The sequence below is a fragment of the Berghia stephanieae genome, chromosome 13 (assembly GCF_034508935.2).
Source record: "Berghia stephanieae isolate SIO BIC M18660-M18661 chromosome 13, UCSD_Bste_1.3, whole genome shotgun sequence".
Taxonomy (NCBI): domain Eukaryota; kingdom Metazoa; phylum Mollusca; class Gastropoda; order Nudibranchia; family Aeolidiidae; genus Berghia; species Berghia stephanieae.
In genome coordinates, this window is record NC_088372.1 from 17,947,129 (window position 1) to 17,962,022 (window position 14,894).

The following is a 14,894-nucleotide window of genomic DNA, read 5'->3' on the forward strand; positions in this document are numbered from 1 at the left end:
AACAGAAATGGTGTGTTGATTCTCTTTCCTGTGGGGATAATAATCATAACAAAGTTGGATTCAGTGTTGTAGCTTAGTAAATAAGTCTAGCTTGTTTTAAATAGTCTAATAATAGATGTCATTTAAATAGTACTTTTGCATTAAAACGGACTCAAAGCGTTTATAATTTATCTCTATCCTGGTGTACAACGGACATTTAACATATTGGACTACACAAGCAGCCGGTAAGGTGCTTTCGGACAAAGACATTGATGTCGGAAACCATGGGGATCTCCGAATTTTTATCGCCGAGGAGAAATGCCTTTCTCAAAGACCTTATCACCGACGAACTGTTGAGCAAGACAACTCATAAAGGGTCACACATGACATGTCACAAAATTCCACAGGTCACCCATCGAGTATTTATATGTTTGCCATCCTTGAACCATGTTCACTGAATACAATGAATGCATTGATGTGAAACATCACTGGATCTATATCTTTAACACCAAACAATTCATGTTCACACTATAACCGCAGTTTTAAATACAAGAGTTGCATTATGAAATTGGCATAATTATCAATTTGAACTCTCCATTCTGAGTTCCTAGCTGTGTGCCATCTGATAGTAGTATTGCTATTTGCCGCATCCATAAAAAGGAAAGAATTTCACTCTTTTCTTCTCTGGAAATGCTTTTAAATTTACCCCATTGTACAAAAAATTGCATGTTAAATCCCTATTGTTTTCAGTTTTTATGAATGTAGAAATCACAACAGGAACTTAAGGCTCTGGCTTTCAACTAATAGTTGTAACAATTGTTTATGTCAATCAAGTGTGTAGAAAGTGTAAAATTTGCTTTGTCCTTTGGAACTTATGTTGACAATGTTAGCTGTGCACATGAATCCTCTGAGAGGTAAACCTGTGCGCAGTTCAGTGATCGTAATCTCAACATAATTCACTGTGTATAATATTGTTAATGTAAACCATCCAAATGTTCATCATCCCAGATCTTTTGTTTTTATACACTATAAAAAAGAAAATTCCAAATTATGGTACTGTAACCGATGCAAAATATTCTGCTTAACATCACAAACAATTCCAGTATTCGAGGTAATTATCATTAAATCCATCAGAAGGTTGTTGAACGGACTAACTACTCCTTCTACTACAACTTCTACTACCAGTGACAGGTTTTGAATTTATGTTTTCATTTATTAGGGACAGATTTGCTGCAGACCACGGCGGCCATTTCCTTCCATTGTTCTTTATCTCCAGTTCTGCGAAGGAAAGAAAGTGTTCTTGTCTATTATTTTTCTATCCTACTTCGTTAATAGGTTACCTTTTCCACTCCCACAACCAAATGATGCTTTGCGTTTAGGTAAAACACTCACAACATCCAGTATCCGGATATAACTGTGTGTAACTTTGAACGTTAATAGTCTGATTGATATAATTTAGTGAGATTTAATCATCAAAATGGATGTCTAAAAACAATAACAAAGAACCGAGTGATGTCATTTTCGTTTCTTTTTTCTATACTGCACTGCATTACTCAAATCTATAAACTATTTTCCCACAGTTTGCCCAACTAGCAACCCCTGCAGATGGAGATTTCCACCACAAACTGTGTGTTTTATCTGGCTGGGGATATACGGAAAACGGACTACCTGACATTTTACAATTTGGGTACCAGTTCATCCCAACCATTGATGAGTGTCGACGCTTCTGGGCAATCGCTGATGACCATGGCATTACTAAGAAACGACACATTTGTGGCTACTACTATCCAACATCGGGATGTTTCGGCGACAGCGGCGGCCCTTTGACTTGTGGTAATGTCGTTGCAGGTCTGGAGTCCTGGGGGTTGTCATCTTGTTCTGGGTGTATGCCTGACGTTTTCACACGAGTTAGCAGCTACCATAATTGGATTCAAAAGAATCTGGTTTGATACTTGTTTTCTTCGAAATAAATGGAAGAAATAAGTGTCGTCAATCTCTCATTCTCTATCTATCTTTCTATCTAGCTATCTATCTTTCTCTATCTATTTATCTAACTCTCTCTCTTTCTCTCTCTCTCTCTCTCTCTCTCTCTCTCTCTCTCTCTCTATATATATATATATATATATATATATATATATTCATTATTTCCGCTCTTTTGTGTTTGATATCTGTTTGTAACTATTATTATTTAGAAAAGAGTTCATAGCGGAAATCTGCACTGTAAAGCTTATATGCGTTTAAATTTCTAAAATGTCGGTAAGGCTCCATTGATTAATTGCTAGTACGTGTCAACCGGTAATCAGAAGGTCTGCTGTTCATTCCCTGGTACAGACAGGTTAATTGCTTATGCCTTTTGTTTTTGTTGTACTTTCCTCTTTGCATAGACTGGCACGTATCCAGTCCTCCGGAAGAGTAGTTTTCCAATACGCTTCAACAGTCGTGACGTCACTTCCTTCGTAATGACGCATGGTAACTTAGTAACTGGCTCTAAACTATCGGAACAATGGCGGACGCCCTTACGAAATATTTCTCCGACAAGCATAAAAGCGTATCCAGAGGAGAAAAAACATTATCAATCTGATCATGTTTTGACTTTTACACATTCTGATCACAAGACATATGAAAAGTTCTAGCCAGCATGAAGAATAAAAAGTACCGATTTTCTTTGTTTAGAACCACGATGGCCGCCGTTACTGGGCGACGTGACATCAGACTATTGAATCCAATTCCAATAAAATTGGGGAACCAATGTTTTGACATCGCACTTTTGTTCACTATTATTGCGAACATGGAATCTGATCGTATTTACCCGCATCATGAGCATGTTTTTTTTACATTTAATTTTAGCTTTAAAGAACAACAAACGACGAGCAATACATGGAATATAATTTATTAATATAAAATATTATTGGTGAAAATGGTGATGCGGTTGAAAATAATGAAAATGGGGATGAGCAAGAATCATCATTTCAACTGGAAACCGAATCGTTACCTTTCAAGCTAACCAGCACTCACTGTCTACAATAATCATGCCAAATCACCGTGTCATTGATGAAGGGGTGAATGACAGGTGGGGGCACAATTGTATGTTTGTTTTTGTTTTTGAGGGTTTTACGGCGCTTGCAACATATTTAGGTTATATCAGCGCCGGTAAAAAGGAAGAAAATGGTATAGTAAAGAGTTCTAGAATTACAATTAAAGCACCCAAGAAAAAGGACGACATAGGGGAACTGGGAACAAATAGGGATCAGATGTAGATTCCAAGAGCATACCACCAATCTACTTAGTTTGAGATCACCTATAAGTCTCATCCGGACACAAGCACAAAATCCAACAAAGAGGAATACACTCACATGCTTACATTATACATTCAAAATAACAAGTATAATAATACATAGCAGAGAGATGATTTACAAAGAAAAAAATACCACCTCCCAGAACAATAATTATACATTGTGACTGTGTCCCTCCCAGCTAGGACTCCGGCCAGGGCCAGGACAAAACCAAGTAATCGCATTCCAAGACGAAGACAGAAAGCATGTTGGAAAATAGATATAAGGGGATAGAAGACACAGTATGTACCCCCCCCCCCCTGCCCACTATGGGAAGTCAGGAACCCCACCCAGGCACAATCTTACCTCCATATGAAGAAAGATATAACGTAATAATATATCGTTTGTCATGAATATACTTGTAGACACTAAATGTTTGAATATCCAATAAAACAACATTTCTCCATTTAGTAAACCAAAGGTGAATGAAATAAACTTCATTCACAGGAGCGTCAAGATGGGATGAAACGTTGTTTTTTTTTTTAGAGGGGAGGGGCGCGAGAAAATTAAAGGGAGTTTATATGTAAACCTTTTATTTTTATCGTTGCATTCAATGTTAACCAACACATGGCATGGCCACATCACTTGAGGAATTACTTCACGCCAGGCACTTCACTTTGCTCATGTAAATAGATGAGATCAGCTTTAAAAAGGAAATACACTGTATTTCTGAGTGTGTTACGCACATCCTAAATCAACCAATGTGTACTTATCACTCCCAGCAGCACAACAGCAAATGTCAAGTAGAAAATGTTCAGCCTTTTCTGTGGTTTTGACTGCATAAATCTCATGGTCCATCTTATCACCCCGGATTGCGCTGTTGTCTAGGATTATCAACAGTGATGCGATTCCTGAGAATGAAGAATTCATCCGCCAATTTCCATGTCACAGATGAATCATTCACCAGCCCTTGGACATCTTATTTAGCATTGCATACAGTTTAGCCGCCTCCTGTGATTCGTCCACAGAAGTCACAACTTTGCGTTTCTTTTTGACTGTCGGTGCATAACCTAGACTCGCAGGCAACATCGCCTTTATTGTTTGCTTCAGAGTCTTTTCGCCTGCGGCTGAAATATAATAACAGAATAGAAGAAAAAAACATTCGAAATCACATAATCTTATATAATGACTAATTCATCAAATGGGTAGGCGCTTATTTGTGTGCTTAACTTTGTGTATGGTATTGTGTTAAGTACATTCATATATATATATATATATATATATATATATATATATATATATATATATATTTCAAGTATAATTTTGATCAACTTGTAATATTATATAAATAACTCCTTTTATCAATAAGTGGAGGATTATTATTTCATGGTTTTCGTTTTTATAATCTTATAATCTTACATATATGTATATATATATATATATATATATATATATATATATATATATATATATATGTATATATTGTATATAATTCTCTAGACTTATTTTTATTTAATATACTATTACTTCTGACTGAAACTTACTACATTCAACACTCATGAATCTATTTCCACCAAAGACTCCCAATGGGCATAAAATTGCTTTTTTCAACTCCTTGTCAAAATAACACAAGAGTTCAATATCTTACCAACTGATTAGTGTAAAAAATGTGACCCATCGTCTAACACTTTGTTATTTCGGATAGGATCGGATCACAAAAGGTGAATTTAGGACTACAGTGACAGAGGGTTTTGGGAGGATTTTGTTTCTCCCTAACTCCGTTATTCTTCCATTTTGAGATATTTAGGATTATTTCCCCCTAAAATGTCTCATTCGTTCTATTATTTTATCATATTTAGACTTCGTATTCACACAAATCTAGGGACATTCGTGTGCCATTTGATGCTTAAAATAAAGTACATTTCAATTTACCTCAAGGATTGAAAATCTCAAAAAGTAGAAAAATCGACTTAACGAGTTTTGGAAAGCCAGCCTTCAATTATATGCTATTCGCATCCCATAAGGAACAGAAATTACCCCATGGGTTCATATTTGTGGCTATAAATTCAATTTCAAGCATATAATCCACTCAGATATAATACCTGTTTCAATCGGGGGCTCACAAGTCATATAGAACTTATGTGGTGCTCGGGGTTCCCAGTAGCAGCTCAGTTGGTAGAGGATCACTTCATAGGCAAAGGGACACGTTTCTATCCCGGGTGCAGTCGAGATTTCTTAAAAGCACTTTACAAAAAGTCCATGACCAACAGCAACACGTAACATATAGATCGAGACACGACGCCTGTTAGGCGATATTACATTTTTTTTTTCGACTGAGACAACGCTGTTTACGGCCAGATACGGTGATAGAATGTGAACATAGAGCTTTTTTCCCCAAGGACTCAACTATGCGCCGATCGAGGTTCGAACCCTGGAATTTCCGATCCGAAAGCGAGTGTCACAGCCGCACATGACTGACTTATCATGGCACAATGACAAGTTTGTCTTTCAACAGAAATCGTGCTGAAACCGCCAAGCACTCATTTTAGACCTGACATCGGTTAGCGAATGTGCGAAAGAAGTGCTTTCAAAATACTCGACATCGCCCCGCCTAAAGCAAGACTTGAACCAGATACCTTACTGGTAATGAAGGCAAGTGTCAAACCATTCCACCACAAAGTCGCATGGACAGATTAATAAATATGAAATTAACGTTACATTACATGCCTTTTGCTTCAGCTCTGGCTCGCATATTAAGCACTGAGTAGTCTTCATTAAGAGCCACTAAGAATCCGCTGTTGATAATTATGAAGAATTGGAACCAAAGCAAAACGGTGATGACAGGTCCCATGTATCGATTAGAGATTTTCATGTTGTCTTGTGTAACGACGAACTGCCCTGTGGTGAACACTGTTTTCGGAAAGGTCGACATTGAATATGACCTAGAGGGGAAACAAAAAAATGGAAAATACTTCAACATTCGTGACATCACTTCCCTCGTAATGACGCATAAAAACTTAGTTACTTGTTCTAAACTATCGGAACGAAATACTTCTCCCACGAGAATAAAAGTGTATCCAGAGGAGAAAAACATTATAAATCTGATCATGTTTTGACTTTTATACATTCTGGTCACATTACATGAGAAAACGTTCTAGCCAGCATGAAGAATAAAAAGTACCGATTTTTTTGATTAGAATCAAGGTGCTCGTTGCTGGGCGGACGTGACATCAGAGGATTGAATCCTATTGACGAGGAAGGGAGAATGCGCAATGGTAATCACTCTCTCTCTCTCTCTCTATCTCTCTCTCCCTCTCTCTCTCTCTCTGTCTTTGTCTGTTCCGCGTTGACGTCTTTGTCACAGACAAAATGATTTCACTCTGCCAACTCTATTGGTACCAACAAACAAAACAAACAAAAAATGAAAAAAAAAAAAAATAATAGTGATGATGAGTTGAATGAAGAATCATTCAGGAATCAGTTGACTATATTTGGGCTGTTCATTTTTCGCGTCTGTATACGTAGGACGCCTATTTATAAAGCTGATCAATTTTATTTTTTTTTGTCGGATTTAAGATGTAAATCATGGGTTTGAATCCAATAGCCTTAAAAACATGACTGAGACCGGGACGTGAATAAATAAACCAAAAACAATAATATTTAGTCTTACTATCGATTAAATGTCCAAGGAACTAACTGGATAATCATAATTATAGGGAGCAGCGTGTCTCAGCGGCATGGTCTATTGCTTCGTACACGAAAGGTAGCGAGTTCAATTACCCGCCACTGCGCTGTGTGGCCTTGCGCAAGTCACATCGCTCTAGCTCAATTTGCGGCGCCGCACTGCGGCTTACGCCTGGGTTAGTCCGGTCTTCCCTTGGAATATCCCAGAGTCAAATTTCCCCTATGAGATGAATAAAGGTTTGGGTTTTTTGTTTTTATTATTCAAAATGCATTGGGAAGAGCATGGTTGATGCCAAAAGGTAGGTCCGATGTCACTATACAATGCTTTACTCAATCAAAAACAACTGCACAACGTTTGTATCATCATTATCATCATCATCATCATCATCACCATCATCATCATCATCATCATCATCATCATCATTTATAACAACAACCACAACAACAACAAAGACAACAGCAACAAAAACAACAACAACAACAACAACAACAACATCAACAACAACAGCGAAACCAGCGATGACACCAACAAAAGCACAGCTAGCATAAACATCAGGGGCCAATGTTATGTAATTTGACTAAATTTAGTTATTTACTAGTCTAGTAAATGCCTCGCTAGTCTTAAGCTTAAGCAAAGTAAGCGACTTAAAAAATCGAATTTAATGAACGTTTTTTAGTCTCTGACTAGCTAGACTCTTGCCTAGAAGTGGGCGTTGTAAGGACGGTGACTAACTTGTCTATTTTGTGTTGGTACCATCAAGCTCTCTAGTACACGATGGCAGGTAAGGTACCATACTTTCAACGCAACTTATTTCCAAAGAGGAAATTAGCAGCACATCTGGTATAGATAATATTTCGTTCATATTTGAATTACTTTTGCCATGGTGAATCAAATCACGTGATATTGACTGTCGACTAATCAGACTACAATAATGTACTAACAATTCCATAATTAAGGGCAATGAACGTCTCATCGAAACTCAAACAAATTGAACCAAAATAAGGAAACAAACAAAACAGAAAGTGTGTTCTGATGAAGCACATTATTTCAGTCAGTTACAGTGCCATGATAATAACTTTTGTCTACGCTATACTTTCTAATCGTTGTTATATCGTGTGTTTCTTTTTTTTGTTTGTTTGTTTTTTGTTGTTGTTGTAGTTGTTTGTTCTTTGTATCGAACCCTTCGACTTTGAGTTTCCGTTCACTCGCAACTCACAAGCCCGATTAACGGGTTTCGTTTTAGTTTTTACTCACATAAATGTGTACTTTCGACGGTCTGCACTTATCTTACAATCTATTAAAGCCAGTGTCGATAGCAAAAGGAGATTTTTGCCTCTGTCATTCGTAACCTATGTGTTTTCCTTCCGAATCGAAGCTCTCTCAATCTAGAAAATAGCTGCTATCTTGTCGACGCTTTTATGTATCCTAGTAACTAGTCTCAGACTAAACTTGAAGTCAGGCCTCAGCAAATGACTAAAACTATACCAAAGGTGCCGTGATTTTATTCTGGGACTTGCTTGGTCAAAATAAAATCCAATTTTATCAAGTCCTTGACTAAATTCAGAGACTAAGCGCTGGTCCGCGTTCATAAAATCAGGCCATGAACAAAAAAAAAACCACCACCGCCATCACCGATCCGTCAAACAACAAAAGAGCAAAACAAGGCCACTTACTCTGAGGAGAATAAAACGTAGAAAATTGAGGATACAGCGATAATACTTAAGGATGGGGCAACCGAAAGAATGAAAACATTTTCGATCATTTTCATCATGATTTTTAACCGTCGAATATGTCTGTGAAAATACAAAATGATATTTACAAAAGCTATTTACGTATTTGTTGATCTAAGTAAGAGCTAACATGTTAGCAATTCTATTCTGAAATAAACAAACTTAGCTAGTTTTTTAACATGGTACGGAGCTTTAAAGTTATCCAAATTCAACACCGCCATTAAACATGCCGGAAATGCTATGAAGCGGGTATAGACATCATCATTATTTCTTTTTCTTAAAAAACAACACAAGCAAACTTGATCTTTTATATAGCGCAATATCCACTAAACATGCTCAAAATGCTTTGCAAGGGGTCCCTAGCCAACATCAACACTTAACACGCTGAACAAGATATGACGCCTGATAGGCGATATTACAATTTTTCATGTCACTTGACCGCAAAGCAGTACAAAAAATTCATGAAGCCTATAGACAAAAATGATGACAAGATTGAACATAAAAATACTTGTGTGGAACCTTTGGATGAATATGAACAATATTGTATTGAATTTTACGTGAAATAGGCTTAAATAAATTTAGTTTATGTATGATCTAATAATATGTTCAAATTGTCAGTGAGTTTATAATCAAGGTAAATCTTTAAGTGCATAGGAGTTCGGATTACAGAGCGGCATCTGTATGGGTAAGTTATCGCCTTAAAATGCTATTATGTCGGTTAATGAGATGACACAATGTGATTTCTAAATCAAAATGACCAAAAATGTTTTGAATTTTTAGTATTATCTATTCTTCCTAATAAAACAATTCAAGGTAGCTGAAATAATCGTAATAACTTTATAGATTAGATTAAGGACAAAATCGCACCAATTTTGAATATTGCACGGATATTATGCAAATTATGAAAAACGAATGAACAAACTATGTCGTGTTTTAGTGTCAATGATGTGATGGGATGGTTCCAGAAAGTTTTAATGTGCAAAGCTATATCAAAATAAAAGTCTATGAAAAAAAATTTAAAGCCGATTTTTGTTATAGGTATGGCATAGAGAATAAAGGAAAATGTCAAATGCCAGCAAATAATGACAATTTAACATTGAATGGGAATGACACATTCCTAGCAACAAGATGCATGTTGACCTTGCAGTAACAAAAAAATATGCTCTACAATTGCAGATTTCGGACTGAAAAGAACGTTGTTTGGGCGATTGGTGGAGCTAATCCAAAAAACCAGCTCGCTCGTCGTCGCAGCCACGAATTCCAACTTAGCCAACGAACTGTCTGGCGAATGTTGAAACAGATCTTTCTCTACAAACCTTGTGCTGTATCTGCTGTCCATCGAGGGATTTCTACAACACACTATTCCGCCAGGTCATCTATGTGTCAAGATTTTTTTGCAAATGATCGAAGACAACCAAGGATATCCAGGTAACATATTGTGGTTCAGGTATGAAGCTTATTTCTTGTGACATGAACTCTAGAAATGATATTTACAGAGACCCATGAATTCCAAATATTGCCATTGAATGAAATCTCCATATTAAAAAAGCTACTGGATCTGATTGGTGCATGGATGAGAATGAGAGAATGCAGACTATAAACTTTGAGGAATCTATTGTGGTTTTAAGGTGCGAAGATTAATTCGTGACAATGATAGAGTGGTTTATGCAAGACTGAGCAGCATGTAAAAGAAAGTCATTCATTAAGTGTTTGACTCATATGCAGACAGACTCCAAATACACTGGCACCCCACAGTCCTGATTTAAATCCTCTCTATTTTATTTCTGACATTTTTGAAAGTTTTGAAAAACTACGACGAGAAGAGCATCGGAATGAGCCATCAAATAAATCCAACTCACTGTCTGCAAAGATGATGCGATATCTGGTCTTGACGATCTCAAAATGCGTCAAGTCAAAGGTGGGCATGTACAACATCTGCTTTAAACTTGTACAATGTCATCAATCATTTGTGCTATGTCATCAATCATTTGTACTATGTCATCAATCACTTGTACTATGTCATCAATCATTTGTACTATGTCATCAATCATTTGTGCTATGTCATCAATCATTTGCACTATGTCATCAATCATGTGTACTATGTCATCAATCATTTGCACTATGTCATCAATCATGTGTACTATGTCATCAATCATTTGTACTATGTCATCAATCATTTGTACTATGTCATCAATCATTACGGAGTATTAAACAGTTCACAGAACTGCCAAATCTTTACATTCTAAAAGTGGAATCAGAATATCAGAAAACAGGAATTTGAGGCCAAAAAAAAAAGGAATTGTTTAACAATGTGGAAATGACCACCAGCTTTATCAGATGTGTTAGGTAATAGAATGGGGAAAAGGAGCGGGAGGGGGAGTGCAATTAATTTTCCTACTCCCTTTGGCAATCATTAAAAAATATATATATATCACCATTTTAACACCCCCCCCCCCCACACACACACACACACACTCACACCCCATTTTTTTGTCTTCTTACCAGTATCATCATTTTTTAAAATCGGAATTTTAGAGAAAATGGCGGAATAGCGGAAAGTATTAATGAAAATAAGAATGATTCCGCCAAAAGCGGGAAGGTTGGCAGATAAAAGTTCACATGAATAAATTTGCAATTTTCATCCTTGTTCACCCCAAAAAGCCTTGATCTATTTTCTATATTTTTGTACAAACGCATTTCTTTTTGGCTAGCAAGAAAACGGCCCATCCACTTGAAGCAAGTTTCTTAATTTTGACTTTTAATTAACATTTTTTATGCCTACATTACCCCGACACAATAACACTTTAAGGTGGTAGGTTGCATATTGTTTGTTTAACTAAAAAATAGATAACTTAATGTCTTAACTAACATTCACTCTTCCCCCCCCCCCTCTCTCTCTCCCTCTCTCTCTCTCTCTCTCTCTCTCTCTCTCTCTCAATCTATCTCTCTCTCTCTCTATTTTCATCATTGTTGATGTGTTTATGTGTTTGTATGTGTTTGTTTTGTATGTATGTGTGTGCGTGTGTGTGTGTTGTTGTTGTTGTTCAGCATGTGCTACACACTTTCCAATCGTAATAAGGCAATTACAAAGACTTATTATATTATTATCATTATTATTATTATTATTATTATTATTATTATTATTATTATTATTATTATTATTTTAAGATCACATTATTTGATGCTTTTCCTCCCTACCGCGCTCTTTGTAATAACAGCATAAGTGCCACAAATGCCAGCAAACTGCTGATTCCATTCAAGAAGGTGACGATGAAAGCTACATCTCGGAGGTTTACAAAGTCGTCGCCCTCTTTTTGGTGTCGAGCATGATCAAAAACAGCATACTTCCTCTGAAAATAATGATGTTGATGATGATGTGTAATGGTGGTGGTGACGATGATGACAACAACGACATTGGAGATGATGACGACGACGACGACGACAACGACGACGAAAATGTTGCTGCTGCTGTTGATGATGATAATGATGATGATGATGATGATGATGATGATGATGATGATGATGATGATGATGATGATGATGATGACGACGTTGACGATGATGATGATGATGATGATGATGGTGATGATGATGATGTTGACGATGATGATGATGATGATGATGATGATGATGATGATGATGATGATGATGATGATGATGACGATGACGACGACGATGATGATGATGATGATGATGGTTATGATATCAATAATAGGTGGGCATTGATGTTCATTATATAACCAATAAACTGATATTGTCTATTGTCACCTTACAAATCACAATTATTTATTATATAAACTAATCATTAATCAGTGACAATCCATTAGTTTAAAAAATTATAGGTGGAAACCTTCATCGCGTCAAACGGTTCAACAGTTTCATTTGTATTGATCCACAATGGCAAATATTTCCAACATAATTTTCATCCTTAGAACAATAGTTGAATGCCTAAATAAAAACAAAGTTTCAAAGTTTGAAAGTTTATTCCATCTTAGACTTTCGATAATAAATGACACAATTTAATGACAACATACATGAAAGTGGCAAAAAAAAATGGTAAATGGAACCAAAAAATAAACTGATACCATTAATAACCACAAAAAATACAATAATCGTAATACCACTAATACGTACAACAACAATAATAATAATAATAACAATAATAATAATAATAATAATAATAATAATAATAATAATAATAATAATAATAATAATAATAATAATTAATAATAATAATAATAATAATAATAATAATAATAATAATAATAATAATAATAATAATAATAATAATAATAATAATAATATAATAATAATAATAATAATAATAATAATAATAATAATAATAATAATAATAATAATAATAATAATAATAATAATAATAAAAACAAATGTGGTGCAAGTTTGTCTTTTGTTTACACTTATAACCTTTCATAATCGTTGATATAACACACTATATCATAATATATAAACTAGCTGTGAATTGCTATGGTGTAGAGGTGAGGTTATAATTTGACAACAACAAGATCTAAATTAGGTTCAAAGGTTCAAGTTGGTCATCCTCAACATGGACAGTATGCCCTAAAGGATAGTCATTATTGGGTAGTTGGGTCTGTTGCATCTGGTGGAAAGTACTTTTACAATACCTTAGCATTAGAAACAAACACCGTTCTTCCACTATCCTTTGTCATTAAGTGTCAAATCAAAGTAGATTGGTGCGAATGACGCAACAAATCCCTGACTATTAAAAACGAACTAGAGATATCAACCCCAAATAAGTACGGGTTGTTTTACATGCGAACTCTTCATCAAACTTACGTATGTGACAAATATACATTTGTTATATAACTCTTTGATTCGTCTAGTCGAGACACTACTTTTGCATCACAGAGAAACAAAACAAAAAAGCCAATAAATAAATAAATAAATAAATAAACAAAAGAAAACGAAACAGAGACAAGCAAAAACACTCAATTTGTTTAAATTCCTTGTAATATTATTTCGCACTGCAATAAAGAGCACAGCTGGAATTCCGATAAAAAAGTACTGATTCATTCAGAGCCATTTGGCCCATGGAGCCGGAATTTATCCCGGTTTCTATAGCGTGAAACGGACAATAGCAATTGTTTGCTATCATTTGGATAGGACGCTTGTCTATCGCAAAGTAATTTCCGCCAAATCTAACAGACTCAGCTACCCATGCACTGCTGGGTGGACAGGGAAAGAAAAATAAAAAACTCGACTGCACCAGGGATCGATCTCAGTCCCTTTGCGTGTGAGGAGAGTGCTCTACCGACTGAGCTACCGGGACCGTTGGAATTCCAAAGGATGTAATAAATCAAATCAATGCAGATATACAGCCCCTCAATCGGGCAGTTGAAGTCGTGGCATCACACCTTGACATCTTCCGGTTCCAAAATCCTTGAAAGTGTGTGTGTGTGACCAGTCCTTCGGATGACTAACATAACAATGAATAGGTTACATATTGAATCATAAGATTGCATAACTATAACATAATAGTATGTACATATGCATATATATATATTACGGAATGTGAAAGAGCGACGTTGGATAATCTTTATCGACGACCAGCATTTATTTAAACTAGACAATAAGAGATGCCATCACTCTGAAACCAGAAGACCAATTACACAAGTCATGTATCTATTTCTCCAGAAGAGTGGTTTTACACTTCCAATGATATTGGAACCAGTTTTTTCACATCACACGTTTGTTTCCCATTAAGATTAAATATCAAACTGCTGATTTTGACTGTGAACACCGACACACTTTTAGTTTTAAAAAACAAGCCTGTTATGTCTACATCATGTCTATATATATATATATATATATATATATATATATATATATATATATATATATATATATATATATATAATATTATGTTACTTTCTGTGTGTGTCATGATTGGAATCTTGATGAGGGAATGTTTTTAAGGGAAAACGTATTACTATGTATTTTTATGCACTATGTGTGAAAACCTATGTCGATCAAAGGATTCTATTAGCCTGACTACATTATCTATGAAACATTTTTTTTTTAATGCCGACAATAAATAAATATTTGAATTGAATTGAATTGAATATGAAGTGACGTACTTACATCAGTCAAATTATCCCGTACAATAAATCCAGCGATCACAAGGCCCCAAAACATCATGTTAATTATTTGCAAGATGCTCGTAGAAAGTGTCCTAGCAACACCTAAAGT

The 14,894-nt window shown here is 35.6% G+C and overlaps 2 protein-coding genes across 2 annotated transcripts in view; one reads left to right on the forward strand and one right to left on the reverse strand.

The window, feature by feature from the left end:
- Nucleotides 1–1,987, forward strand: part of LOC144958574 (chymotrypsin-like serine proteinase) — an 11,619-nt gene extending 9,632 nt beyond the window's left edge. Inside the window, exon 5 of the mRNA XM_078890645.1 lies at nt 1,560–1,987. Coding sequence (XP_078746771.1) covers nt 1,560–1,928 — 369 coding nt within the window. The 3' untranslated portion in view covers nt 1,929–1,987. The remainder of the gene's footprint in view (nt 1–1,559) is intronic.
- Nucleotides 1,988–2,864: 877 nt separating this feature from the next.
- Nucleotides 2,865–14,894, reverse strand: LOC144958575 (uncharacterized). The gene is made up of 5 exons (XM_078890646.1): nt 14,787–14,894; nt 11,865–12,016; nt 8,610–8,729; nt 5,979–6,193; nt 2,865–4,378 (listed from the first exon to the last, which is right to left on the reverse strand). Exons 1-5 carry the CDS (start codon nt 14,841–14,843, stop codon nt 4,212–4,214), a joined length of 711 nt encoding a protein of 236 aa, XP_078746772.1. The 5' UTR covers nt 14,844–14,894; the 3' UTR covers nt 2,865–4,211.

Coding starts and splice junctions, on each gene's coding strand:
- LOC144958575 (XM_078890646.1), bottom strand. CDS start 14,843: ATGATGTTTTGGGGCCTTGTGATCGCTGGATTTATTGTACGGGATAAT. Junction 12,017..14,786: donor TACGGGATAATTTGACTGAT/GTAAGTACGTCA, acceptor CATTATTTTCAG/AGGAAGTATGCTGTTTTTGA. Junction 8,730..11,864: donor CTGTTATTACAAAGAGCGCG/GTAGGGAGGAAA, acceptor GTATTTTCACAG/ACATATTCGACGGTTAAAAA.